At 37.0% G+C, this 26,072-nt stretch overlaps 1 protein-coding gene across 8 annotated transcripts in view; it reads right to left on the bottom strand.

The window, feature by feature from the left end:
* Window positions 1-26,072, bottom strand: part of LOC131683562 (fasciclin-2) — a 312,992-nt gene that overhangs the window by 29,109 nt on the left and 257,811 nt on the right. Inside the window, exon 9 of one of the 8 annotated variants that reach the window (XM_058965636.1) lies at window positions 21,754-23,152. The exons of the other annotated variants lie outside the window; for them this stretch is intronic. Coding sequence (XP_058821619.1) covers window positions 23,043-23,152 — 110 coding nt within the window. The 3' untranslated portion in view covers window positions 21,754-23,042. Of the gene's footprint in view, window positions 1-21,753; window positions 23,153-26,072 lie in introns of those variants that run through there. 8 annotated transcript variants of the gene reach the window in all.

Here is a 26,072-nt window from a genome sequence, read left to right as displayed (position 1 = left end):
GTGACTTCAACCGAGTTGCGTTGAATATTTTCTATTTCGTGGAACACAGCACTTTATTTATTATACTCTTTTATGTAATTTAATGTACATCGGTGCAAAAAGATGTTCAACAGAATGAGGTTTTGTCAAAATGATTATATCTTGCCCAGAATATATTTTGTCTTTGTAATAAAATAATAACGGAAAATCCCAAAATGTTGCACAAAGTACAACAGTACGAGTGTCGAGGGTTATACCCATCTTCTTTGTACTGGTAAACAATGAAATTTATGCGCATTGTATCTGCCTGCTATGATGAACGCACTTGTTTGTGATTTAGTGTGACTATAGGATAGCCCTTTTAAGACAAGCGACATATTTTGAGTCGCAAAAAGGAAGAATTTTAAGCATCAGTAGCACATTTAAAAAAAATGTATTCATTTGTCTTCAACGGTCAAGATTCGGTTATTGATTTTCAGCCACAATTTTGCCAGAAATCAGTCAGACATCCGAATAAATTTGTCTTCAAAATGAAAAACACGTCTTCACAATATTTCAAATGTCTTCAAAATGAAGACAAATCTTGAAATCTGGCATCTCTGATCAGCAGGATCGTTACCAGGTATCTGCTACGCCGCGGCGGGTCTTCAAACAAAAGTCGGACAAAACCTCAAATGTTACCAAATTTGGCTGAAAATCACAATTTAAGCTAATTTTAAGGTGCTGAGCTCATTTTTGATGTCAAAAGTCGTAAAATATTAAATGCATTTTACCATACAGCGTCATTGAACCTTTCTTATAACTATGATACCGTTTTCATGATACTGTTACTGTTCACCAATATCAGCAATATCATAAAATATGAAGAAACTTTAAATCCATTGTATAACATGTTGGTTTACTGTAGATTGTCTAACTATTTTACACAAAACAGCTTGCGCCACCATATCAGCAACAAAGCTTCAAAATCTCCTTAAACCTTTTTGCGCACCTAAGCGCGGAACGAGACTATGATATTCGAAAAATAGAGGTTATTTCCCATAGAATATATACTATGTGACCGTTCCGAAATGATTGCGAAATTTGTACAGAATACATTAGTGAAAAAAATATTTTTGATCTGACCACCTCAAGCATATTTAAACAAAAAAGTCATAGTTCCAAGCAAATTTACCAAATGTATTTTATTCACTAACCAAGTTCTTTCGTTCCTCTACACAATGAAACTAGTTGTGCTAAAATCGGATCAAAATCAAAAGAGCAACATGCATTTGAAGTGAACAGAGCAATAGTTGTTTCGGAAATGAAAATCATTAAAATGTCCGGACTTTGCTACGTTTAAACTCATGTTTAAAATCGTGTTCTCATCCAATGATCAAAAAATTTTGAAAATACATCATTCAATACATGAGAATTTAGGAAAAATATAAATTATCAATATTTCAAAAATAAATCTTTGAGGTTTTGGCCAGCCTCCAGCACTGTGCGTCGCCATGATTTTAAAATCAACATCTAAAACGTCGATCCACAATAAACAGAATCGATTTCATTCGACTCAATTTTGTGATAGTCGAGTTCGTTTAATTTGTTGGTTTACTATGCTGTAATTTTTTATTATTCGCCGACATGTCTGAAACAACACAATTCTTCATTTAGCTCTCCAATATTTTCGCTTTTATTAAATGTCTAAAAATTGAGTCATGCCGTACGGTGTCTGACTAGTGAAAATCGAGCTTCTAGCAAAACGAGCAGAACAATTTGAACTGTCAGTGAGACCCATAATGTGTGTGCCCGCTGAGATGTTGACTTGTCAGTTCAATACAAATGTGATAGGGGTGCATACGTGATCTATATTGTAAAGCTATTGGTACGTCCTTGAGGCCATCCATCCTACACCATCAATGCAAGAGAATACTTTCGTCATTATTTGACTGGTACGTCCTTGACGCTCAATGCGTAGATACTCGTTCATATCGAAACAAATAAATATACGCTTAAGACAACCAGCAAACATCTTTTGAAATGCGTTTGCCATCTCATTACCGGCCAACGATCTGACGACGCCTGGTTGTTCGTTCTAAAAAAACCACTAGGCTCCATTGACATTTCATTTCGAATTATATTTTTTATAAATGAATGAATGAATGAAATTTTTAAATCAAAGATAGCATTGACGGCAAGTTTGGTCGGTGTTAAGTCAGACCGGACTAAATCGCGAGATTTCAAAAATAAGAGTTCGACTTTTGAGAGTTTCAAAATATGTTATAATAATTAATTAAATGGTAAAAAAATTTCATTTCGAATCATAACCCAAAGAATTCTGCGATTTAAACTTTCGATTTTCTCGAAATTAATATATTGCCACTAAGTTCGGTCTGACTTAATACCGACCATTTGTATATAGATTTAAAATGATACTACTTCGATAGCATTTTAACAAATTGAAACTTCACCCTTCTCTACCGTTGCTTCGGAAACAACACCATCACGCGCTACAATTCGAGTACATTGAAACATTGAACGTGCAGTCGTGTGATACCATCAATTTAAAACTTTTCGTCGAATTGTGATACAGCTGCAGCTACAATTTGTCCGGCAAACTATTTGGGCTGAGAAACTTGTTCCGTAACCAGGATGTTACGAAATGAACCAACAAAAAATATTCCAACCCCAGATGCTGCGCTTCATAAATTTGTTACACTCTCTGAAGTACGACACTCGTGTACCAATGTTTTCGGCTCTACACTGTTCCTATATCGGGAATCCAGTTCCGGTGCCGTTTAGGTCCTACTAGTTAACCCTTGGTAGAGGCGATCAGATTTGTTGATGTGGTTTTTGATTACTTGTTTATTTGCCCGGTGCCCTCTGGGAGTAAGTAGCACAAGTTTGTTTCGAAACTTTTATCACTGGTTTGCCAGCTGGCGAGGAATTTGGGAGGTGGTTATAGCTCCAAACGAGACAGAACTATGTATCAGCACTTTTTCCAAAATTTATAGTGTCCGCATCAGGTTCTGATCGACACTCGCGTCGTGCTAATTGATAGTTAAACTGAAAGCATAAAAATGCGCTCTGTTTACACAAAAGTTGAACTGCACCCCGAGCACGAGCGTAGTTGAATTGCGGAAAATGACTAAGTGAAACTTGGCACGTAAACGAGACGCTTTGGACTGCATTTTCTGGCAAGTGAAGTTTCTTGAGAGGAATCGGAAGTTGGCGGCTGCACGTTTGCCTGCTTTCCACAGTCGTGCGAGGAAACTTTGCTACCTTTTTTTTCTTCTCTTTCCTCCGTCGCTAGAAAAGAAAGCTTTTACAGTTGACTGGATTTAATTTTTGCTAACATTTAATTACTGTTTAAAAATAGTGAAAGCAGCATTGTCCTCCAAAAGTATATGACTCGGAAGACTGTAAAAGCTGGTGCAAAGTAGCAGCACAAATCGACATTAAACGCAGACGTAGGCGGAGCGGAAGTTGGTCGAAAGTACCCGCTCATTTTCTACCGCTGCTGTGTAATAGGATTAACTTTTCAAGTATGGTACGTTGTTCAGTTGTGGTACTATGTTTCTGTGTGGAACTTGATCGTCATTTTGGTTTTGCAGGAGCCAAATTGTGTGGGTTACGTTTACGATTCATGTGGCCAGCAGAGTTGATAATTGAACCGACAATCGCCGACAACTTTGTCTGTACTAACCACTGGGTCGCTAAGGGCGGCTGAAACAACCAAACATGCATATAGTAGCGGGTTGATGGAGACACGAGATTATTATTTTTTTTTCATTTGATGTTTTAATTGTAGACTTACGTGGCTAACTAATTTTCACTTGCTGTAATGAGCATGACGTAAAGTTACACTCTGCTGTTGAATTTTTCGACACTTCAAACGTAAACTTCCTAAATAATATTTAAACCTGAAAGTTTTCCAACATGTTTTTCTATGGTCATGGAATCAACTTGCTTTCACGTTGTAAGCAATGGAGACGAGCAATTTAATTCAAACGGTTATTTTTATTAAAGTTGAATGTTCGCATCATGTGTGCCAGCTTTGATAAGTTATTAAGACTTATATGAATTTATTTCTAAACAATATAGTACACATATCTCGATACTCAGTCTTCTCAAACTTAACTGACTTCATAAGTCAATCGACCAATAACGATTATAACCGAATCTTCGTAATGAGTTTGTTAAATCATATTTTAAAATTGTTACTTCCATGTTACAATTTTGGGATAAAGTGTTCTACAATCTAAAGAGATAAAGCGCGTTACGGTAGTGTTATGCAAAAACTAAGAGGAATTGACAATTTCAAAGTATACTTTAAAAATTTATGAATATTCGCTAGCTTGATTTCCATTCACTAATGGCGAAGGAAATCGTTTGGCAATTTTCAAAGCTTGCAGCTTCGTCCAGTTTCATGAGATTGAAAATTTGAAGTTGGATTTTATTATATTCTCTAACTAGCTCACGTTATTCTGAAAAAGTGTGTTCTGCTACCTTATAGTAGATTCTCTTAGCTTTTGCTATTTCTGCGATGGACTCCTTAAAACGAGTTTTTAATACTCTCTAGTTTACTCATCATAAGTTTTATCACAGCCAGAACAAGTTATCGTGCACACATCAGATTTGCGCAGTTTTTTTTTCTATAGGATCATTTGGGAATCCCTTAATACTGAATTTTGTTGGGAGATTCAGCAACTGTGAAAAAACAACAAAATTTTGAATACCATTTGTTCCATGAACTGTTTCATGAATTAAAGCATAGTTGTGTCCGGTTGCTACCGACTAGTCATAGGTAGGAGCAGTAGGTATAAGAAAACTATTAGGACGAACATCAAACATAGTTATTCATTTGATAAGTTTCATTATGATATCAAGAAATAAAATTGAAACCTGTGCTGAGCACCAAAAATACGTCATAGAGTTATAAATTGTGTTCGTGATATAGTTCAAAAACCACAAGACGCTTGTGGTCTGTTACGCTTTCATGATGCAGTTCATATCGTCATGCACGTAATAGAAATTATAAAAATCGTGATTAAGCTCTTAAAATCATGAAGGCAAATCATTATATTCCACGCAAAAAATCCGAGAGTGGATTCTTGAATAAAATATTACTATAACACGAAGATAAATTACGACAATCGTAACTTACTTACGGTTCTGAAATCATGAACATGAATCACGCTCTGGTAGAAAAATCAGATAGAAAACTCATTACATAATTAGAAAACACGAAAATCCGGACTAATCTTCTGATATCGGGAACATAGTTCAATTCTAAGATCAGTTTAGTCCATATTGTTAATATAAATCAGGGTATCTGCAAATTATCAATTATTATAATCATAAAAAACAAAATATATTCAGGACATAACAACAGTAACCCTACCATGGAGTTTTGTAGAAACACAAATTGTTTCATGAATACGAGGTTTATTGTTCATGATTTCGGAAGCTTTAAACGGAACTAAAATTTTATACGTCTCATATACTACAATTCTTCGACATATACTATTCAGCTAATCACAACTTTTATCCCGCAAGACTATGTTCGTGGAAATCGAATTCCGATACACTACCAGTTAGTAGTATTAGTGGCTACGGTCCAGAAGGACGTTGATAACAGTCTATTATATTTATCCGGACAAAGGCAGCCTAGAGGCAGTGTGGTATACGGCAAGTTGAAGTATCTTAGCCAAAAATTGATCCACTGGGTTCCTGCTCCCCAGGTGTCTCTCCGTGTCGAAGACCCAATAGCTGGCAGGACTAAAATATGCCAGTCACGGACGGAGCGCTACGCGAATCTCTGACACAGCGGGCGTTTGGTTCTTCGCAAATCGAGGGATTCAAATGATGCTAGTGTCCCTAATACCCATTTCGGGGTTCGCTATAGGCCAAGGTGCCAAGGTGTTTGGTATCTTCTAGTTGCTATACAATAAGTGTTGGTGATGAAATGTGCAATACTCTCATCGATCATGGTTCGAGTAGCACAAATTAATCTTCTGCATAAACGTACAGCAGCTCTGAATCTATTCCGCCCTGTGCAGGAAGAAAAAGCTTTTATAGCTTTGGTTCAAGAGCCACATTTTCGTAAAGGAAACGTCTAAGATGGAAAGCTAGTTTACCCCACACAGCAAAAAAAATCTTGTAACTTTACATAATTCACATAAATTTACATTTAATTACAGGTAAAAATGTGAGTTGTTCGGCTTTTCCTGGGACATTCAGTCTGAATTTTACATCAAAAGCGTCACAAAATTTAATTTTTCATATCAGAACATGTAAAATCGTAGTATCAGACAAAAACGTCGCTACATTGTTTGAGTCAAATGTAATTTTCATTTTCTCTAAGAGTGCAGCTTCGTAACTTTCAACAAAAATGGCATGACAAATCCACGTGAAATGCCTCGTGCTTGTATACTTGCGAAGAGTGCTATTGATGCATGTTTTAAATTCGACCTCACAACTCGCGATATTTGTGCTGTTACGGCCAAAATGACTGCTGATAAGATAAATAGGAAATAAGTCTATCGTTCGGTATATTTGCCGCATAATAAACAATCACCTGCTAATTATTTTAAAAGGGTTGTATCATACTGCGGCAGAAATGCGTTTCCTCTCATAATCGGCAGTGATGCAAATAATTTGGGGCAGCGCAGATACCTACCGAAGAGGCACCGATTGGATGGAATACTTGAATAATACAAATCTGCATATCAATCGTCCATCATTTGCACGAGCTGGCAGAGAAGAGGTGTTAGATGTAACTGTCGGCCCTAACAGTATAACGCATCAGTTGGCCATCTGACTCATATCAGTCTTATCGTCGTTGATCATATAAACGTCTCGCTAGATATCGTCACATACTATAATCATAAATCTACGAACTAAAACCTCTACAATGAGGACTTGGCAACTAGGTTTCATGGGTATCTTCCGACGATTGAATCTCCAAGTGACTTGAATGAGGTCGTCGATAAAGCAAACTCGATCATAGCAGCAGCATACTAAAAGGCTTGTCCGCTTCAAGCTAGATGTGCTTCTAGAAAAACCCGTTGCTGGAATACCGAACTTGTTCGACTCAAAAATTGGTGCAGAAGAGTTTGGAATAGCAGACACAGGGACGGATCGTAGGCATTTAAATTAGCTCGCAAAGCATACAGAAAGACCCTTCGATCCTTTGAGCGAAGTGGTTGGACAAGCCTCTGCACAAATGTCTCAAGTTTCAATGAATTTGTTCGATTAGAACTGCTAATGGTAACGAAGATGTAGTACACAACTGTCTTTTTGATACACACTTATCAGACTGTAGGGAGCCATCACTGACGACTGCCCCTGATCTCTTTTCAGGTAGTTCTGATTCATGGACATTTACTCGTAGAATTGTGACAATCGAATCGATCAAATGGGTGATTAAAGTTTTGCTCCGTATAAGTCTCCAGGAAAATGTGGAATCATTCCGGTTCTACTTCCAAGAGGATATAAATACTTCAAGCATTTTTTAAAAAAAGTTCTTACTTGTAGTCTTGCAGCAGGATACATTCCATTAGCATGGTGGGAAATAATTGTAAACCTCATTACCAAAGGTGGCTGCGTTACTTGCAATGATGCTTCAGACCGATCAGACAGACCTCCTTCCTTCTCGAATCAGTGTAATGTTTAATCGACCACTACATTCGGGATATTACGAGCAACCGCTGCATGCAATGCAACATGTATATCAGCGGGAGAAATCTACTACCACCCTGTTACACAATGTAGTCTACAACATTTCAAAAGCTTTTTCACAAACGCAATCAAGCTTAAGAGTTTATCTTGATACTGAAGGTGCCTTCAACAACGTGTCTTTCAAACCCATTTTGGAAGCAGCACTAGGTTATGGAGTTCCCATATATTACGTACTGGATACACGCAATGCTCAGCAACTGACATCTGTGCTCATCGTTAAGAAACGTAGAAATAAGGAAACTGAGTGTCTGCGGATGTGCTCAAAGTGGAATGCTGTCACCACTTCTATGGAACCTTGTCGCCGATGGCTTGTTGAGGAAACCTAATGAGCTTGGGTCTCCGGCATATTATCACGCAGTCGGAAACCCGATTATTATATAGTGATCAACGGTATTTGCAATTACACCTTTTAATTTGATGCAGCAAGCCTTACGTGTTGTTGAGGAGTGGTGTCTTAACTTTGGACTATCAGTTAATCCAAACAAAACCTCAATATACGGGCGAATGACCTAATGGTTAAAACCCAAATAAACAAATACAAATACAAAACCTCAATGGTGCTTTTAACACAACGAAGGCTTAGAACCATCCGTTGCAGTACTTGGATTCTGTAATTATTGTCGCAGATCCAGTTGAGTACGTTGAGGCTAATATAGACGGATCATCGACAAATCTTGAGGACTCCAACCCAAGTACATGCAGTGGATATAACAATTGTTAGACCACTACTGGCAAACGTGTGCCTTGTGTTGTAGTAGAAGGGAGAAGTCATGATAATCCAATCAAAGTCAAATCATCTTTAGAGGATGGTCTGGATGGCGATGACTAGTGAGTTCACGACAACACCTACTGCTGCTCTAAAGGCAATGTTGAACATAAAACCACTACCACCATTGGCGTATCTTTAAAATTTGCGTTCATACAACAACTTTTCTCTATGCTATATTTCACCCTAAGGAGGAAAATTTGGTAAAAACCAAAATTTCTCACTAGGGTGAAAATTTGTTGGTAAAAACCAGTCTTTGTACAGGAGGGCACAAATCCTTATTTCATACTATGTTGTGTCTCATCGGCATAAACAGAACTTCTGCTCGAACGGGACATCACGTTTGATCAGTCGTTTGATTAAAACACATAGTGTGTTTTAGTTTTAAGGGATTTGCGTCAAGCCGGCGCTAATCTATTCCGACAATACGTTAGTGTCGGTTTCTGAAGAGGCGAAGCCGAAACGCAACATAGTATGAACAACTTTTCTGCCGGATGTAAGTTCGAAAATGTCTAAGAATTTGTTGCGTTTTTTCAAGCACAATTACAGCATTCTAGTCAGGGCGCTGACTGAAAATTGCAAACTTAATTGTGACATGACTAATATTCAGTGTGCTGAGTATCATTCGTGTGATCTTTTTGAATCCGATTACAAAACTTAATATCATTTGATATGTAACTGCTCTGCTGTGATGCAATTGCGTATCCAGATTTTTGATTCTCTACACATGGATTAACCTATGTACAAGAAGATGAAACTCAAGGATGTAACAATTAATTTTTTATAGCACACTACAAATGCAATCTAAATTTTGTCAATGGCTATAAAACTAACGTAAAACCACAACTGTTACTACAGATGCTTTTGTTCCTAATCCAGTATGTTAAATAGAGTTCGCTGGGAAGTTCTGAGAGCCAAGCCGATTACAGCGAAAATGCAGCAGTATTTTAGAAATATCGACGACCGATCTTTGGAAGTTCTTACGAAAAAAGGATTATAAACTGAACTATGGTTTCCAAAAAGTCACGGTGAAAGTTTATAAACCTGAATTCTCGTTCTGTTAACTCACATATCACAGCAGTTTGGAAAATGTTTAGTATTTGATGAGACATGTTTTGGTTAGAAAAATTTTGTTCCGCATTTAATCCCATAGATAGCGCCACCGCTAACTTTTCAACAAAGAAAGAAATAGTATGGACACGTTCAGAAGAATTACTGCAAAATGCCTATTCTACAACTTTGTGGATAACGGCTCATTTTTATCTTTCGCCGTAGAAAATTTAGTGGTGGCGCCCTTCATACGGTGAAATGTGGCTTTAAACTGACTCACATACTACTTCGTTAACATTTTAATAACTTCTAACAATGTTGGATTGAATTTTAGTTTTCGTCGAAGCTGAAGGGATTAGAACTACCATTCTTATTTTCGATTTTAGTAATTTTTCTAATGAATTCAGTGCAACCTAGAAGTGAAAATGCAAGTTAGTAGGTTTCCTCCACGAAAATTGTTGAAAAGTTTTATACAAATTTGAAGCACGTTGATTGGGTAGCTAGACTTGTTCAAATTTTGAACAGATAATTTTGGAGAAACTAGGGTTTTCTGGTCACTCTGGCCTTACATCAATTCACACAAAGGGGTTATAGATTTTTTGATCCCGTTAAAAAGACAGCATGTGCTAAGGGTAAAACCTCTATAATCACAATGAAACAAACGGTATACTTTGCGTGATTGTATTTGCTGACTTTGAATATTATTGATATTTTAATAATCATTTTGGGGGGGGGGGGGTGGTGTTGACATAGCTTAGTTGGTAAATCGATTGCTTTGTACGCAGCTCACCTGGGTTAAATTCCCAACTCCGCACATGGGGTTAGAGATTTTTCTAAAGAGATTTCTCTAATCCGACAAATGACCCTAAGGTTAATATAATCAAAATAAAACAAATCCTTATTTTTCTTTCGCATATTTCTTTAATAGCCTTATAATATGTCTTACGAAATACAAACTTCAAATAAAAGGGGCTTTGAATGTACAATCCCAAAAATCCATGCTATATTTTTCCTTAGTGGAGAAAGATTTAGGTGAAAGCTTTTTTTTCTCTACCTAGGAGAAAATTGTTTAAAACACAAAACCTATAACTAAATTAGGTATGGAGATGCGTTTTGAATTCATCTCATCAGAATCCGGCACTATCTTAGTGATAGAACTAAGCATGCGCTGGATCGACGCTTGCTCCGAAAACGAAGATACTATTTGATCGGTTTTAAGTCAGACCGAACAGAATGCTGTTGTATTGATTTCGAGAAAAACGAGTTTAAAGATGATTTTTTCATAAATCTGGCTTATTGTAACATATTTCGAATTTAGTAAATGTCGAATTTAGCTGAAGAAATTCTTAATCCAGTGCTATCATTATCTCATTTTTGAAGAATTTGCGACTTAGTCCAGTCTGACTTAACACCGACCATTTGTGTTTCTGGGTAAACCTCTAGTCCTGCGGTGATATCCCAAAAGAAAAGCAGCTCTGATTCAGCTTATGAACATTATTGGACCCGAACTTGGTTTTGCTTAGCAAGCCAATCCAGTGTGCACTATATTTCTTCTTAGTGGAGAAAAATTTATGTATAAACTATGTTTTCTTCACTAAGGAGAAGTCCTGTCGCTAAGTTAATGTCAGATTCTGATGAGAGGAGCTTGAAACGCATCTTCATAACTAATTTGGTTTGTGCTCGCGCTTAGTTTAGAAAAAATATAGCATAGCGCGTATTGCATTGGCTTGCTAAGCCAAACCAAGTCTCGGTTCCAATAACTCTTATTAGCTTAATCAGAACTCATTTTCTTGCGGGACATTACGCAGGACTAGGGGTTTGTTCAGAAACACAAATAGTATGTTAGTTTTTGGAGCTAGCGTTAATCCAGGGCTAACTTAGTCTTGTCACTAAGTTAGTGTCGGATTGTGATGAGAGGAACTCGAAATGCATCTCCATATCCAAACATCTTACTGATATGTGGAAATTACCCGAAACTGATCGTACAAGAGTACCCAGCCAAATTAATGTACACACCACCATAGAATTGAAAAAAAAAATCGATTTTCTATATATTATTCTAAAACGTGGATGTTGAAAATGATATCCTCAAACATGGAAGACGAAAACAATACATAAATGTTCAAATTTACAATTTTGCTGCAACGCCTCTTATGTAGGGGAACATGTGGAGTCTTGACCAGGTTTTCAGCTAAACCTGCATAAATCTCTGAAAACGTTTTCAATCCTTCAAAACTCATTGAAATATGATGTGCAAAGGTGTTGTGCGTGTTTAGTGACGTTGCGATATTTTCGATACTCGTACGGAATCGATACTTCTGTTTCCGATACTCGATTTTTTGGTATCGATACCACAAGCACGATACTTTACCGATATCCATATAATGTCCATGACATCGAAAAGAATCGAAGTAACCAATAGGTTGAAGAATTTGATTCGGAGTTCTGAACGATTTTGGAATGATTTTCGAGTCAAATACAATCTTCAGACTTAACCATTTCGGAATCGGTTGTTGCATTTGAGTTGGTGAAATATTTGGAGCATCAATCGCATTTGATGAACAAATCGAGTATATAATGGATGATCAATCGTTTGCACAGAGGGTAAAGACTTAATTTTCGCTTCATTAGGGAGGGTGCCACACTATTCCATTACTTACGCAGTCTACAGTCGATGAAATGCACATAAATTGGCATCAGTATCCTTGCTTCGTTCCCAAGAACCAATTTAATACCAAAAATATCCTGAGAATGGGGAAATACTTCTGCTTGAACGCTACGAAAACTCGAATCGAATGCTCCTATTTTCGCACTACCATATGGGCCAATGCGTTGAACAAAGATGGCAGACACTGCTCTAACTAACGGCTTCAAATGGGTAGGGCGATAATAGAAATAGGGCTAAAATAGTCTCCACACCCTATTTCTGATTCTTGATCTCTTCTGACGTTACTCGAATGGGCGCAACTTCCGACAGATTTGTCGACTCGATCCAACATCAAACGAATCGGATCGAAGTTTATTTGTCGGGCAGATTTTTCTTTTCGCAAGGGCAGAGCAAAACATTTGATGACACAACCCACTGCTAAATATACTGTAACAGTGTGGAATCGAATGGCAATACCTCCCAAGTATAGATACCACGACTACGATGATATCGAAAGTATCAGTACTTGCCTTCGATACCAGTATCGATTCTAAGTATCGATGTATTTCAATGTTGCAACGTCCGTGTTCATGATTTTTTGCAAAATTTTTAATTCGCTTTTGCAAAAGTTATAAAAGTTTTTCTGTGAACGTTTTTGTTTTGGTCAAGTCTCCACACTGCGGGGAGACTTGACCAAGACCTGGGAAGACTTGACCAAGAGAATATTGAAAAATCAGGACAAAAAAATGATGACATAAAGTATTCTGTAATCCGTCATATTGTCGAGATCCTTAGGTGGCAGTAAAAAATATAAAAGGGTTGTGTTTCATAAATTTTGTTTTTTTTAAATGTATTTCCTTTTAAGGATTATCTGTACTGCTTACATTGCATGTTCACACGTTGCAAAATTAGCAATATTTTTGCTAGCTTTGATTATTAGCACTAAAAGATATAGACTGAATTATTGGATGAAAGTTTTGTGTGACGTGATTAGCATTAATAGTAGGTACCACAACATAGTAAATATCAGAAATTTTGTATCTTTCTTCAGCTTGTTGCCACTTGGTCAAGTCCACTACATTAGTTCTTACGTTAAATGTTGTTCAAATTTTAGTAAAAACTATTTCATTGGTCCGATTAATGTAAAATCATTTCACTACTTCATAAGGAATAAGATGAGAAAAAAGTACTTTAAATGTAATTATTATTCAAGTAGATATGTCCATACAAAGTTTGATGAAAAAATTACATCATTTAACTCAAATTTATTAATTACGGAATATTTTCTATAAGGAAAGGATTTTTCATTCCAAACTTCTAAAATTACCTTAAGAAATCGTATAAAAATATTTTTGGAAAAAAAAATTAAGAACCTAATAGAATACGTCACAGTCAACAATAGAATTCTGCACTTTGTCAAGTCTCCCCATGTTCTCCTATATCCCGTGTGGACAGAAAACTTTAACCGCGTTTTTCTCGAAACCACTTTTTTTCGTGCTACCCGGAAACGTAGCTCGAACAAATGATTTTTGATCGCTTTCAAATTTTCACAGTGTATTCGAAATTGATTTCTCCAGCGACGTAAGTATGATTTTATTTTTTATTGCTTAACTTTTTTTTAATAAACAATTTTGTGTCGATTTTTATGACATTTTCGGCGTTTTGTCCCTCAAAAGTGCGCCATTTCGCATAAAATCATAATATCAAAAAGACGTAACGTTGCTTGCTATTGACATAAGGAATCATAAAAACATTAGTTTTTGCCTCTAGGTCAAAAATACCGGGTGATAGATCGCCAGCCATGGACCCGTTCCAAAAAAACGCGCATGGGAGAGAATTCTGCACAGCCGCCATCTTGTGATGAAATTTCTCGAAAAAAATATTTTGTGTGGTTCAATATGTTATTAATCCCATTTAACAAGACCTGAATTCACTTCTTTATCGCGCCAGGAAAAATTCTCTACAATGGTGTAACCCCTTAACTAGTGCAGGTACACGTATATTTATCAGCCACTTTAGTTTAATTGTGAACGTTTTCGAAGTACTACTAAATAGTAGAGTGCACATCGGAAAGCAACCTGGCAGGAACTGCAAAGAAAACGTGCCGAGAAGCCAAATTGCAAAACTATAAATCCTACTTCCAACCACCTGATGCTCATAGACAATTGCCTTTCTCTGAAATTAATTTTCCCGTCAACTCCAAACGAAAATTTATGTTGCCCGATTAATTGGCGATAGAGCTGCCCGCCGCTTTTCTCGATAGTCCTCGATAGTCTCGTCCGATTTGGAATGAATTGTGCAGTTTTGAGCATCCTCTACCCTATACAATTTAAACCAATCACCACTAGGTGGTTACCGTTCGCGGTTTCCAGCTGGAAAAAAATAAGGTCGGGAGTTTTCCGAACGATACCCATCCGAATCGATAACCATATATGTACGTGATAATTTACACTCGCTGAAATAAAACGGTACTTAATAACGTGTGAACTGAAAGCTCATAAAACATGAGATCGCATACCGCATGAATCGCTCGGTGAGGATTACAACCGGGAGTTTCGTGTTTATTACTGTCGAACATTTGGGGGCGCATCGATTAGTTGCGAAACGATTGCTAGAAGGAGTGTTTGCTGGAGCTGTTTCAATAAATCAGTTTCTAGCAGGACGTAATTTATGTCTGAACTGCTTCCGGAATGTGGACGCAGAGAACATTTCAATTACCGGTTCAGGGGTGCAATTTTCAAATTGTTACTGAATGAGAAAGCACATATAAACCTATAGGCTATAAAAACATGCATCAAATGAAATATTTACAAGTTTCACGAACAAAAAGATAATGATCAATTTGGAATCGGTCGTTGCTAGCGGATTGAAATGTTGCGCCTGTGAGGATATGAGAATGGACGTGTTTATATTTGTACATGTGGAACCAGGATCGATATAACTGGGATGCAATATGATATTTACAACAATGGTTCATTTTTTTCTACCACCACATCAATATGTACAATGGAAGGATATCTGTCAGTAGTTGAGTTGCTCGGCGTAACTTTTATTAGAACAGAGCAAACAATTTCACTAACAGATTGGTTCGTTTCGATTATTTGATTTCGTTTTAGTTTAAACATTTACACTGTGGAATCCGTTTGATTATTGTTATGCATCTAAGCGAGCCGAAAACGCATGTCATTTGTACAGAACTTGTATTTGGGATTTTTACAGTCTTGATGCAAACCCTAATTTGGGATAAACTTCCGATTTCTTTCCAAACGTCTTGTTTCATGGTCTAACTATGTATAACTTGTCATGAATTTTACATTTATATGATTATCTTTCCCAACATTCAATAAAGCCTTCCTCCAACCATTTCCATTAATCAATATTTAAACTATTAGTAACTCTAGGCATTAAGTTTAAACAGTTTATTTAGTTCTAATTGGCTTGTCTACCTACCTATGTATGTATGTAGTGAAAATCATCGTCCGGATAAAACTGCACTGTAAAATACCGTTGCATGAAAAACATGGCAGATGTACGAATAAATTCGATAAATTCCCAGTCTGATCAACCAGCAGATCCGATTCATCAACTATCGTTACAAATTAAGCTCATTTATTGGGAATTGTTTGTTGGCGGATAGCAAAAAGTAAACTTATATTTTTGCATTGTTAGTCGGTGTATGTTTGATATGGTTCTTTTAGATTTACGCTTTTATTAAAAACATTATTATTATTTCTGTTTTGTTAATTGAAAAAAACTGTCAAAGTTGGCCTGTGTCTGGATTTAAAATACGCTTCCGAATCATTTATTAGCACAAACAAATATGAAAATATTCACTTTAGTTTACAAAAAATCTTGTTTTTGTTGTTTTGCGCAGCTTTTCATAAGTTACACAGTGGGAAAAGAGTATCAAAAGCATATGTAAAACCAAATATTAATGAAAATGCGAGTAATGGGACTTTGTCGCTATAAATGGGTAAGACGAAAGTTAGGTTAACGGAGTGGTAATTCGATAAATTAGGTATCGCTCATTGGTACCGAAGATCTTGGACCGACCGGGTGTATTTATTGTGAATTATGGTTAAAACCGACACTTTAAGCTTGATAATTTTTCTGGGTTACCACAAAACCAATAAAATTATAATTTCTACGCAGAATTTTTCTTCAGGAAATTCTCAACAAGGCTTAATTTTGTCAGCGCTTCAAAAAATTAATTTTATTAAAAAAATTTTGTTGCGAAACTTGCAAAACAAAGTGAATTCTTCTAGACGCTGCGGGTAAAACCGACACCCCTTTAATGTATATTCTCTCCACTTTATTAAAATCTTTATTTTTATTAATCTTTATTAAAAATGTGATATATGCGTGAGTAATAAAGTGTGAGTATGTGTGATGCAAATATGTGCTTTCTATAGCATCATCCAGTAGGGAGGAGAAGCAAGTTCGAAAGCATAGTGTTATAAACAAGAGTATTTTGTGCTATTGGATTACTTCTTGGTATGGATATTTCTAAGTAATCCTTACGCATATCATTGCAACCTTTAGTGTCATTTTATTTCGTAAGAGAAGATTTGCAAGTGTTCTACATTCTGCTAATGGGATTCTTTCACTTATAAGTGACACACATTTCTTAGTTAACCTACCTTCAGACTTTGATTTTTCGGAACTCTGATCATCAACGATCTACCGGGGTATACAAATGATCATTGTCTCACTGTGATAAAATTCGTCTTTGACAAATCAAGAGATCACTAGAAATTCAGTTTGGTGAGCTTTGCAGAAATAACAAAAACTTCGATAGAATCAGATAAGCAAAAATTCCTATTTTTGATTTTTGAAGTGACTTATAAGAAATAAACACAATAAAAGAATTTTTGTTGCAGTGTCACAAAGCTCCCTGGCCTTTTGTAATGAATCGAAAATTAACACAACCTTAACAGCAGTCCGCTCAACCCTATCCAAAGGGTGTCGGTTTTACCCCAACAGCAAACATTTTTTTTAAAATAATCAATAATGTTGACTACCTTAAACTCGTCTTCAATGAACACAGTTGATTTGAAAAGCTTTTGTTCGGTTAAAACCTTAAAATCTGCCAACAAAATCTAACATCCAGACGAGTATGAACGCTGCTGTCGCATGATTTGTTTATTTTAATGACATTTGGCGAACGTTCGTAAATCCAATTTGCCTTCAAATGCACTACATAATCGCAATAATAATAAAGTGTCATTTCAAAATGATAAAAATTTGATTTCTAATGAATATTGTAGGGTGTCAGTTTTACCCATAATTCCCCTACGTGTTACTAGTTTTATGAAATTTTACTTCTTGGGTTTGATTTTATAATGATTCCCGATCTACCGTTACCATAATCGCGTTACCATAATCGAGCCGTGATTTTTTTGTTTTTACTAAATGTAAGAAATAAGAAGAAACAACAATTTAAATAAAAAATTAAGTGACAAATTATTGCTGCCGACAAATTACTCTGGGTGCTTGCCGCAACGCTTGTGAACCATTTTTCATGGTGGTTCTTCATTTGCTGGTGGTTGATCATTTAGTATGCCTTCTAACTCGCTCTCGTGCACGTCCATGCCGTTTTCGCTAAAGCAGTTTCGATTTTCGTTGTTGGATGCTCGATGCTTATTGTATTTTGTGTGACTCTGTGACTTTGTGGCCGTCTTCTTTCTGGCCTACTATTTTGCTAGGGGTACTGGTTGATGGTCTGGTGATATCGGGAATTATTGTTTGATGGACAATTATTGTTTGACTGGCTGTCTATGGTGTAGCGGCAGGTACCTTCGAGTCAGTCGTTGGTTGGTTGTGTTTTAGAAGAAGGAGTTCAAGCTACATTTTCAATTTTAACAACTGTTCCACCTCGCGCACTGTTGATCTAATACGGGTGTGGTTGAAGTCATTCGCGATTGTATTTTTCCTTAGTGGGTGGACTTTATTTTGTGATTCACTCATCTCGCTCACTATACAGGGGTAACGAGACTTTTCTCTTTGTAATGTGTATAAGCAACAAAGCGAGGCGGGTAGAATTTATTCGTTTCAGTTACTCAGAACAAGTGGCTACAGTTAGGTTACACGTGCAAGGTGATCCCTGATCTCCACGGTCATTTGCCAATCGTAGTCTTAATCACCAACGGCTCAAGACAATCGCAATCCATCAATGTTTCATATGACCTCATAGGTAAAATTGATTGCTATGTTGCCGCGATATTCGAAACTATCGACTCGATACAGGTACTTCCTCTGCAGGAAAAGTACGAGCTTTTGTTCAACTTGATTCTCGATACCGCGATTCCATTTCCGACGACACGTTCCCGGCGCGAACATCCAAAAACGTTTTCCCAGTCCGTGATGGGATGTGCCAAGAAACGTGATTATTGGTCGTTGACGTATTTGCCAGAGAATTATCGATGGGCATTTTTTGGGGCACGGCCTGACGTAGGCGATACCGAAACAGTATTAACGAAAGTGTGGAATATTCAAAACGTTCGTTTTTGTGAAGAAGATTTTCCAGATTTCACACCGATACTGAAGAATTACTGCGTCGTGTCTTCTTAGGATAGCGCGAATGAAGTATCTTTTTTCGATTGTCGATTTAGGCTCTTTTATCATATAAAAAAAGCTCCGAGGCAGAAACAAATTCAACTAAATATGTGCCAGACTATTCAAAACGATGCTTTTTGAATTTATTTAATAATTTGAGGGTAATATTGTCCCAGGCGATTGGAGACATCGCCATCCAAAAACTAGGGAAGCCAACCTCCGATCACCAATCGTATCGCCCGATTGAAATGCTCTCCATTGTTATCCTCTTTCGAGGTCATTTTTCGGCTGTGACAATTGCTCTGAGAATGTTATCGGTTGAATCAGTCATGTCAGTCGAGTCATGTCAACTCCTTGATAAATGTGCAATAAAATCGCCGAAACTGTCGGACTAAGAAGCAATACATTGTTTCTGAAGTTTAATTTGACTGATATATCTGATAACACTCCCAGAGTTCTCATCAATAGAAATTTAAATGGCATATGCTAGTAAAGAGCAAACATTAAGGAGTTTCTTGAATCAGATTCTATCAACGTTCTTCGTAAGCTATGCCAACACGGTAATACACTAACTTTGAACAACTTTTTGCTGAATTTGTAGTCCAAAATGGACATTTTGTTATATTCGGAAAAGCAATAGTAAGCGAGAACATGACGTAATATGATTTCAGTCATGGAAAATGAAGATGAATGGGTAATATACGAGACATAAGTTTTTCCCTTTTTAATTGTGCCGTAAATTGTCAACGGAATCTCCAAGTAAGTCATTTGGGATTATTTTTCTCGAATTCGAAAGATATTATTGCGTTAAATGTTCTGGAATATGCAAGAATGGTAAAACTATGAACATTTTTACAAGGAGGAGATTTGCAAGGATTATACTTATTTTAATAGTATTGTTATTTACAACAAAAATGGGCACAAAACGCAAGTTTATCCTATTTTTTTTAACTTTTTCGCTAATATCAAACGTTAAAATACACTGGTTTATTTACAACTTATGTAATAAAAATGAATTTGGTACGACCACGGTGATATTAGAGATGCAGCTTTTTTCAAGAGCCCGCAATATAATTCGTGAACGATCAAAACTTTCGTCTCATTTCTGAGCTGAAGACTATACTATATATGTATGTATAGTCTTCAGTAAAACATGCTACGTCACATTGTAACTTATCTCTTAGCATTTGTCGATTACAATCAGTAACTTTGTGAAAAATAATCTATCACAGAGCCTGGATTGACTTAGGAAAAACATTTCTGAGTCCAGAAACGGTTAAGATATGACGTGGCATGAATTTTAAATTTAAAAAATAACCGCAGAAGCTGCTGCTACTTAATGTGCTCTAAGAAATTTGATTGATAAAAAATACAAATGCTTGCAAACCTTTGATAATAATAACAACCAATCAGTGATTCATCCTGGGCAGATGACATTGATTTGGGGCTGACAACCAAGATTCGCTAACGATTTGTTTCGCAACTTTTTGAAGCAAACTAAAACTGCTCTAACGTAACTCAATCTCCTCGCCCTCCAGAATCTGCAACTAATATCCGCATTTCAGTAGACGCAAACTCAGTTGTCAGATGCCTTAGTGATAAGGAACGCATCACGTATATTTGAAATATGAAACGTGTGCATCAATAGACTCATTACCCTACGTATCTACAAACCGGCAAAATCATATAAGAGGTTTTTGCAACTTCTATGAAGACTAAAATATATGTCAAATTTCGACGACCTCAATGTCAAGTGGCAGATTTTGGCTGATATTTTTAAATAACTGTTAGATTTTCTTTGAGAAATAGTAGCAATTCTGTGTGCGATTTTAAACATTGTACACGAACGATTTTACCGTTCGGACGATATAGCCATGATGTTGCTCGTTTGGCATTCGAGCGACGAATGATTGAAACGGACATGTGGCACCTCGATGTATTTGTAAACTACCCGTATTTGATTGAGTCACTTAGTTGGGAGTGTGTGCAAATGCTAATGTTGCCGAAAAACGCATAGCGTCTACCGCTTATTGCACCATTTGAATAATACAGCCAATACGTAACTCGTTTGGTAAGTGAGCGACACCTGCTATAAAACGAATACGCGAGATCTGTATAAATAACATTCTCGTATGTGATGAAACGCTTCGATGTTCCTCTTTTAAATGCTTTACCTGAAATAGGCTTGCAAGTTTCACGTTTTCCTCATCGTTTTCGAAATATCTTCTGAAAATCCGTTTTTGCGTTGTTTGTAGTAGTCGTTTTGCGAAATTGAATACAAATTATGTACAAGTATTGCCGTTCAGATATAAAAAAAATATCGCGATAGCGTATAGTACAATGGAAGTTTTTCGCATTTGAAGACCAGGAAAATATCTAAGCAGAAATTTTTAAAATGGGACCTCAGTATGGAAACCTTAGACTAAAAATGATTCGTGAAGTACAAGGGGAAATGGGTTAAAGAAAATTGCAAAAATTTCTGAACAGGTGGAAAGAGAAAGTGTGCAATTTTCATAATAAAAAAACCTTATTTTTTCATCACCTTATTTCTAACTTGGATAGAAAAACTTTTAGAGTCATTTTATGAAACTTTGTCTGTGCATGAAAACTGACATTTCCACCTTCAAAATCAACACAATCTTGAACTGAAAACAAAATCGGTACCCGACACGGTTAGAACCAAATCCATCTGATTGAAATATAGCCGTTTAGTTAATGCTTTGAAACTATGGAAATTTGTTCATATTTTTATTATTAATCAATATGTTAGCAGTAAATAATTCACCAGTGTAATTGGCAGTATTTTTGAATACATATGCTGGGTTTCAAAAAGAATTATTGACATTTTTTGAAAAATAGCGCAAAGTATTTTGGTGGCATAAACACAATAAAAAAAACTTAAATAATCTTTGTCTTCTAAGGTTCACAGAAAAATGAAACATTATTTATTAAAAAATAGCTCTGGAAAAGATTCGAAAAAGCTTATATACAAATATATAGATTTTACTAAAAATTGCCCATTTTTCATGAATCGAATTTTACGGAATTTCTAGATATTTTTAGAAGTGCACCATAACTTTTCGTAAATCATTTTTTTTGCAGCAGCCTACCATTCAGGCACACGAATTGTAATCTAGCTCGGTTGGCTCGCCTTTTGATACAACAGTTATTTAAATTTTTCTCGTTTCAACAACAGAGCCATTCTACAAAAGAACCATATCAAACATACACGAATAAATTAACGAAACAAATATGAATATATAGTCGTAACTCGCAGATTGTTCCACCACCGCATTGGACATTCCTTACCGAAATCCACCACTAATAGGATAATCAATTTCTCTTACTTACGACCCGCGATAAAACTGCGTATACCATATCCTGATCAAAGCTCGTAAATAATGACACCGGCAGGAATTGTACGCAATTCCTTATCGAACTGAGCATACCTCGTCTCACGGATAGGGCATGTAAAAATACCACCACTCATTCAGATTTTTTTTACTTGGAATATTTTCGGGGAAAAATTTTCACGGTGGGCTGAGATTTACGATCGCGAGAGCCTATCGGACGTAACGGACACGAACTCTTCGCGCGCCTTGCTCGATTCTTTACGGATTTGGAAGCACCAAATAGTTCGAAAACAATATAATCTGCCAGGAACCGCGAAAGGAAGAAGGAAAATTAAATTATTCCAGTAATTTGCATTTCGTTTTCACTGCATTAATTTCCAACTCATTTACATCGGCTGCCACTGGTTTGCTGGCGTACTCTTTTGAACGGTAGTGTACCTCATTTCGTCGTCAATTTCCCGTAGTTTTTCGATTTTTTCATCAATGAATGGCACTTTCCTTTTAGTGGACCCGTTTTCCCCTTTACCGTTCTCACCTTGTCTGCTAAAACTAAAATTGTGGAAAGTGGAAATGTGCCTGCACTATGCTGCTATTTCTGTTTGGTCGTATTTGCTCGCCTCACTCAGTCTGAACACATTTTTTTGGTATAAAAAAAACGTTTCGTTATTGATTTCGTTCGTGATAGTTTTTTTACTTGCTGGCTGTAGTAGAAAACTGAGATAAAAACAGTTCAGTTCGGTTCGGTCATTTGCGTTTTTACCCTTGCCTGATTTGTTTTTTTTGTTTGTGTGTGCTACTTCGATATATCGCTTATTATGGTGGTTTGGCGCGAGGACGAGGACAAACCGGGAAAAATCGCATTTTCTCACAGATATCTTTCCCGGCCGTTGTTTGCTGGTGGGTTCCATTGGGTAGATGCGACACAGTGGCACGGCCAGGGCACACACAGGCACACATTCAGTGACTTTTACGATCGCCGATGATGGATTGAATTAAACGTGGCTATCAACAACAATCCCGCTATGATGGATGACCACAGGATGTGATTGGAATTGCCACTGCCGTAGTAATAATTTCCTAGAGAAGCGCAATTGGGAAGATACATAAACAGAGAAAAAAGAACAAGAGAAAGACAGGGAAGATTGTTTTGTATTTATCTTCGCTTTCAATTGCTTTTCGGAGGGCTTGTTGTCAGATGAATCACGGTGTTCAGCTTGGTACAGTTTATGAATGGAACGAAAGTAGCATTTGTGTGGTTCCCATTTTTTTTTCTTCTAATTCTTTTTCTGTTAACAACATTCTACCACGAAACTTTATTACTACGCAAAGCATGAGTTGTCGAAAACGACATAACTAGTACCGAAAAAGTTGCGCACTTAACGTCCAAGCCCACCAATGTACAAAACTAACTCTACGTCCAACTAAATGGATCATTGAAAGGCGTTTTTCGGACAAACTATTCTGCGCAGTAGGGCAATGTTACAAAAAAGGAAATGAAATGCATTTTTTTTAAATTAGGTGCAAACTCGTTTTACATTTTGTTTGCTAGCGTGTTACATTGGTATTAGGCAAACATTATTAATTTCCCCGCTTTGGGTATAACATCACTTTCATTGGAGGAACAGACTGCAGGAAAAAAACACACAGAGCTCTGTCACCTCGTGAGTACAGTGAGTGTCCGGAAAAATGTGTGTCGCTATGGGGTGGTCCACACGGATACCAACCAGTATCGAACTCGCTGGAAATTTCCTGAACCGGTCGAATGGATTAATCAAATATGCATAGGTGCATTTCTCATGTAGAAATTGATCAACGTTTTATATTTCACTTTGAATTAAGTTATTTAATATTTACTATTATGTTATGTGTGTAAATTCTGCATATTCTTATTGGTTAATCAAGAAGTAACAAGTATGCATTAAAATATAACCTTATACTGCTTTAGATCTGCATATACAGTAATCTCTATGAACTGATTTATTACTAATGTAACACCAGAAACAGAGAAATATTGTGCAACCACAGTACAGAGATAAAAAGGCCGTTTTCTGCTTTCCTAATGCCATTAAATAGCATGTATATAGAATCGTTAAATTTGAAAGCCTCATATTGGCACTTTTCATGCTATCAAACAGCTTTAATTGGCTGTCATTTTCTTCAAATTGCTTTTCGGTACAGGTTTTGACTGGCTTGATTCTCGATAGCGCAAATCAAGCTCAGACTAAACCAGTACCCGATGCGAACTTCCGGAACCTCCGGAACGACGGGTTACCTACTAGCTATCGGCAGTATGCGACATTAGAAACGCGAGTAAAGAGTATGATGAAAGCCAAGAAACGTAGCGCATGTTCGTTGACGAATTAACAAAAGAAACATCGATGAGAGCACTTTAAGGACATGCTGAACAGAGTCACAAGGTGGCAGCTAAAATGGCTGCCGTCGTTTCTGCTTCTTCTTTTTATTTCATCGTCAAAATCAATACATTGCATTGGCGCGCAAGACAAAATTGTTTGTAGCTTAAATGTCTTATCTCAGATTGCTTAGAAATTGTATCACTGTATGTAGGCAGATTCTCTTCACGGAATTTTGATTCGTTTGAGAAATTTGTACCTTTTAATTTTTCAAAACAAATGAAACACGTGGTGCTAAAATCAGTCAGCTGATTGTTGAACGATAAACTTGTGTGCGTGCCATCTCCTATCGGTATAGTAGTTCTAGATGCTGAACGTAACCCGAACATAGCCGAACATAACCGAACCTTTGTTATGATTTTGGCATCGCTTCACCTTAAGTCACGGCCTGACGTATGCGAAACCGAAACAGTACTAATGAGCGTGCAACATTCAAACCGTTGGATATTAGATTTCGCCCAGAAGATTTGTCCGGATTTCGCCCCGGTCCAGAAGACCTACCGCGCCGCGTCCCCTCACGATAACGCGAAGGAAATACTGTTTTCGATGACGGAGTTTTCACTTGTGCTCGTGTCATGCAACAATAAAGCCCCAGGACAAGACAGAATCAAATTCAACTGGTTGAGGAACCTGCCAGATCCTGCCAAAAGACGCTTGTTGAGTTTATTTAATAAGTGTATTGGGGGTAATATTGTCCCATACGATTGAAGACAAGTGAGTGTCATCGCCATCAAAGAACCAAGAAAACCAGCCTCCGATCACAACTCGTATCGACCGATTTCAATGATCTCATGTATCCGAAAGCTGTTCGAGAAAATTACCCTGTTCCGTATCGACAAATGGGTCGAGGAAAATGCCTGCACGCTAAAGCATCTTGTAGGTGACGGTGTGATCTTTATTACAGGTCCCAAATCTGTCGATTTGCAAGGACTATTGCAAGATACCTTGGACAATTTGTCTGCTTGGCCCTTCAAATATCTCTGGGTATAATTCGACTCTAAAGGTACCTGGAGATGTCATTTTCGGTATCTGAAACAGATACCAACACAACTTTCTCCGTACAATAATCAGAACATGGTGGGGTGCCCACCCAGGAGACCTGATCAAGCTGTACCAAACAACGATATTGTCGGTGATGGAGTATGGTAGTTTCTGTTTCCGCTCCGCTGCGAACACACATTTCATCAAACTAGAGAAAATCCAATATTGTTGTTTGCGTATTGCTTTGGGTTGCAATCACTCGACACATATCATAAATCTAGAAGTGTTGGTGGGCGTCCTTCCGCCGAAAAATCAATGTTGGGACCTCTCATATCGATTGCTCATCCAATGCGATATCTTGAAACCGTTAATAATTGCAAATTTCGAGAAGCTTGTCGACCGTAATTTTCAAACCTTGTACTTCGATTACATGGCACAAAATATCAATTCTTCTTCATATTATCCCATCCGTGTGAATCTCCCCTGCTTCTGATTCAACTGTATTCTTCGACACATCCATGAAAGACGAGATTCGTGAAATCCCGGATCACACACGACCGCAAGTGATCTTAAGCATCTTTTATAATAAATTTCAAGAATTCCAC

The sequence above is a fragment of the Topomyia yanbarensis genome, chromosome 2 (assembly GCF_030247195.1).
Source record: "Topomyia yanbarensis strain Yona2022 chromosome 2, ASM3024719v1, whole genome shotgun sequence".
In the NCBI taxonomy this organism is placed as follows: domain Eukaryota; kingdom Metazoa; phylum Arthropoda; class Insecta; order Diptera; family Culicidae; genus Topomyia; species Topomyia yanbarensis.
Note: the sequence above shows the minus strand (reverse complement) of the source record. Positions and strands in the feature narration are given on the sequence as shown.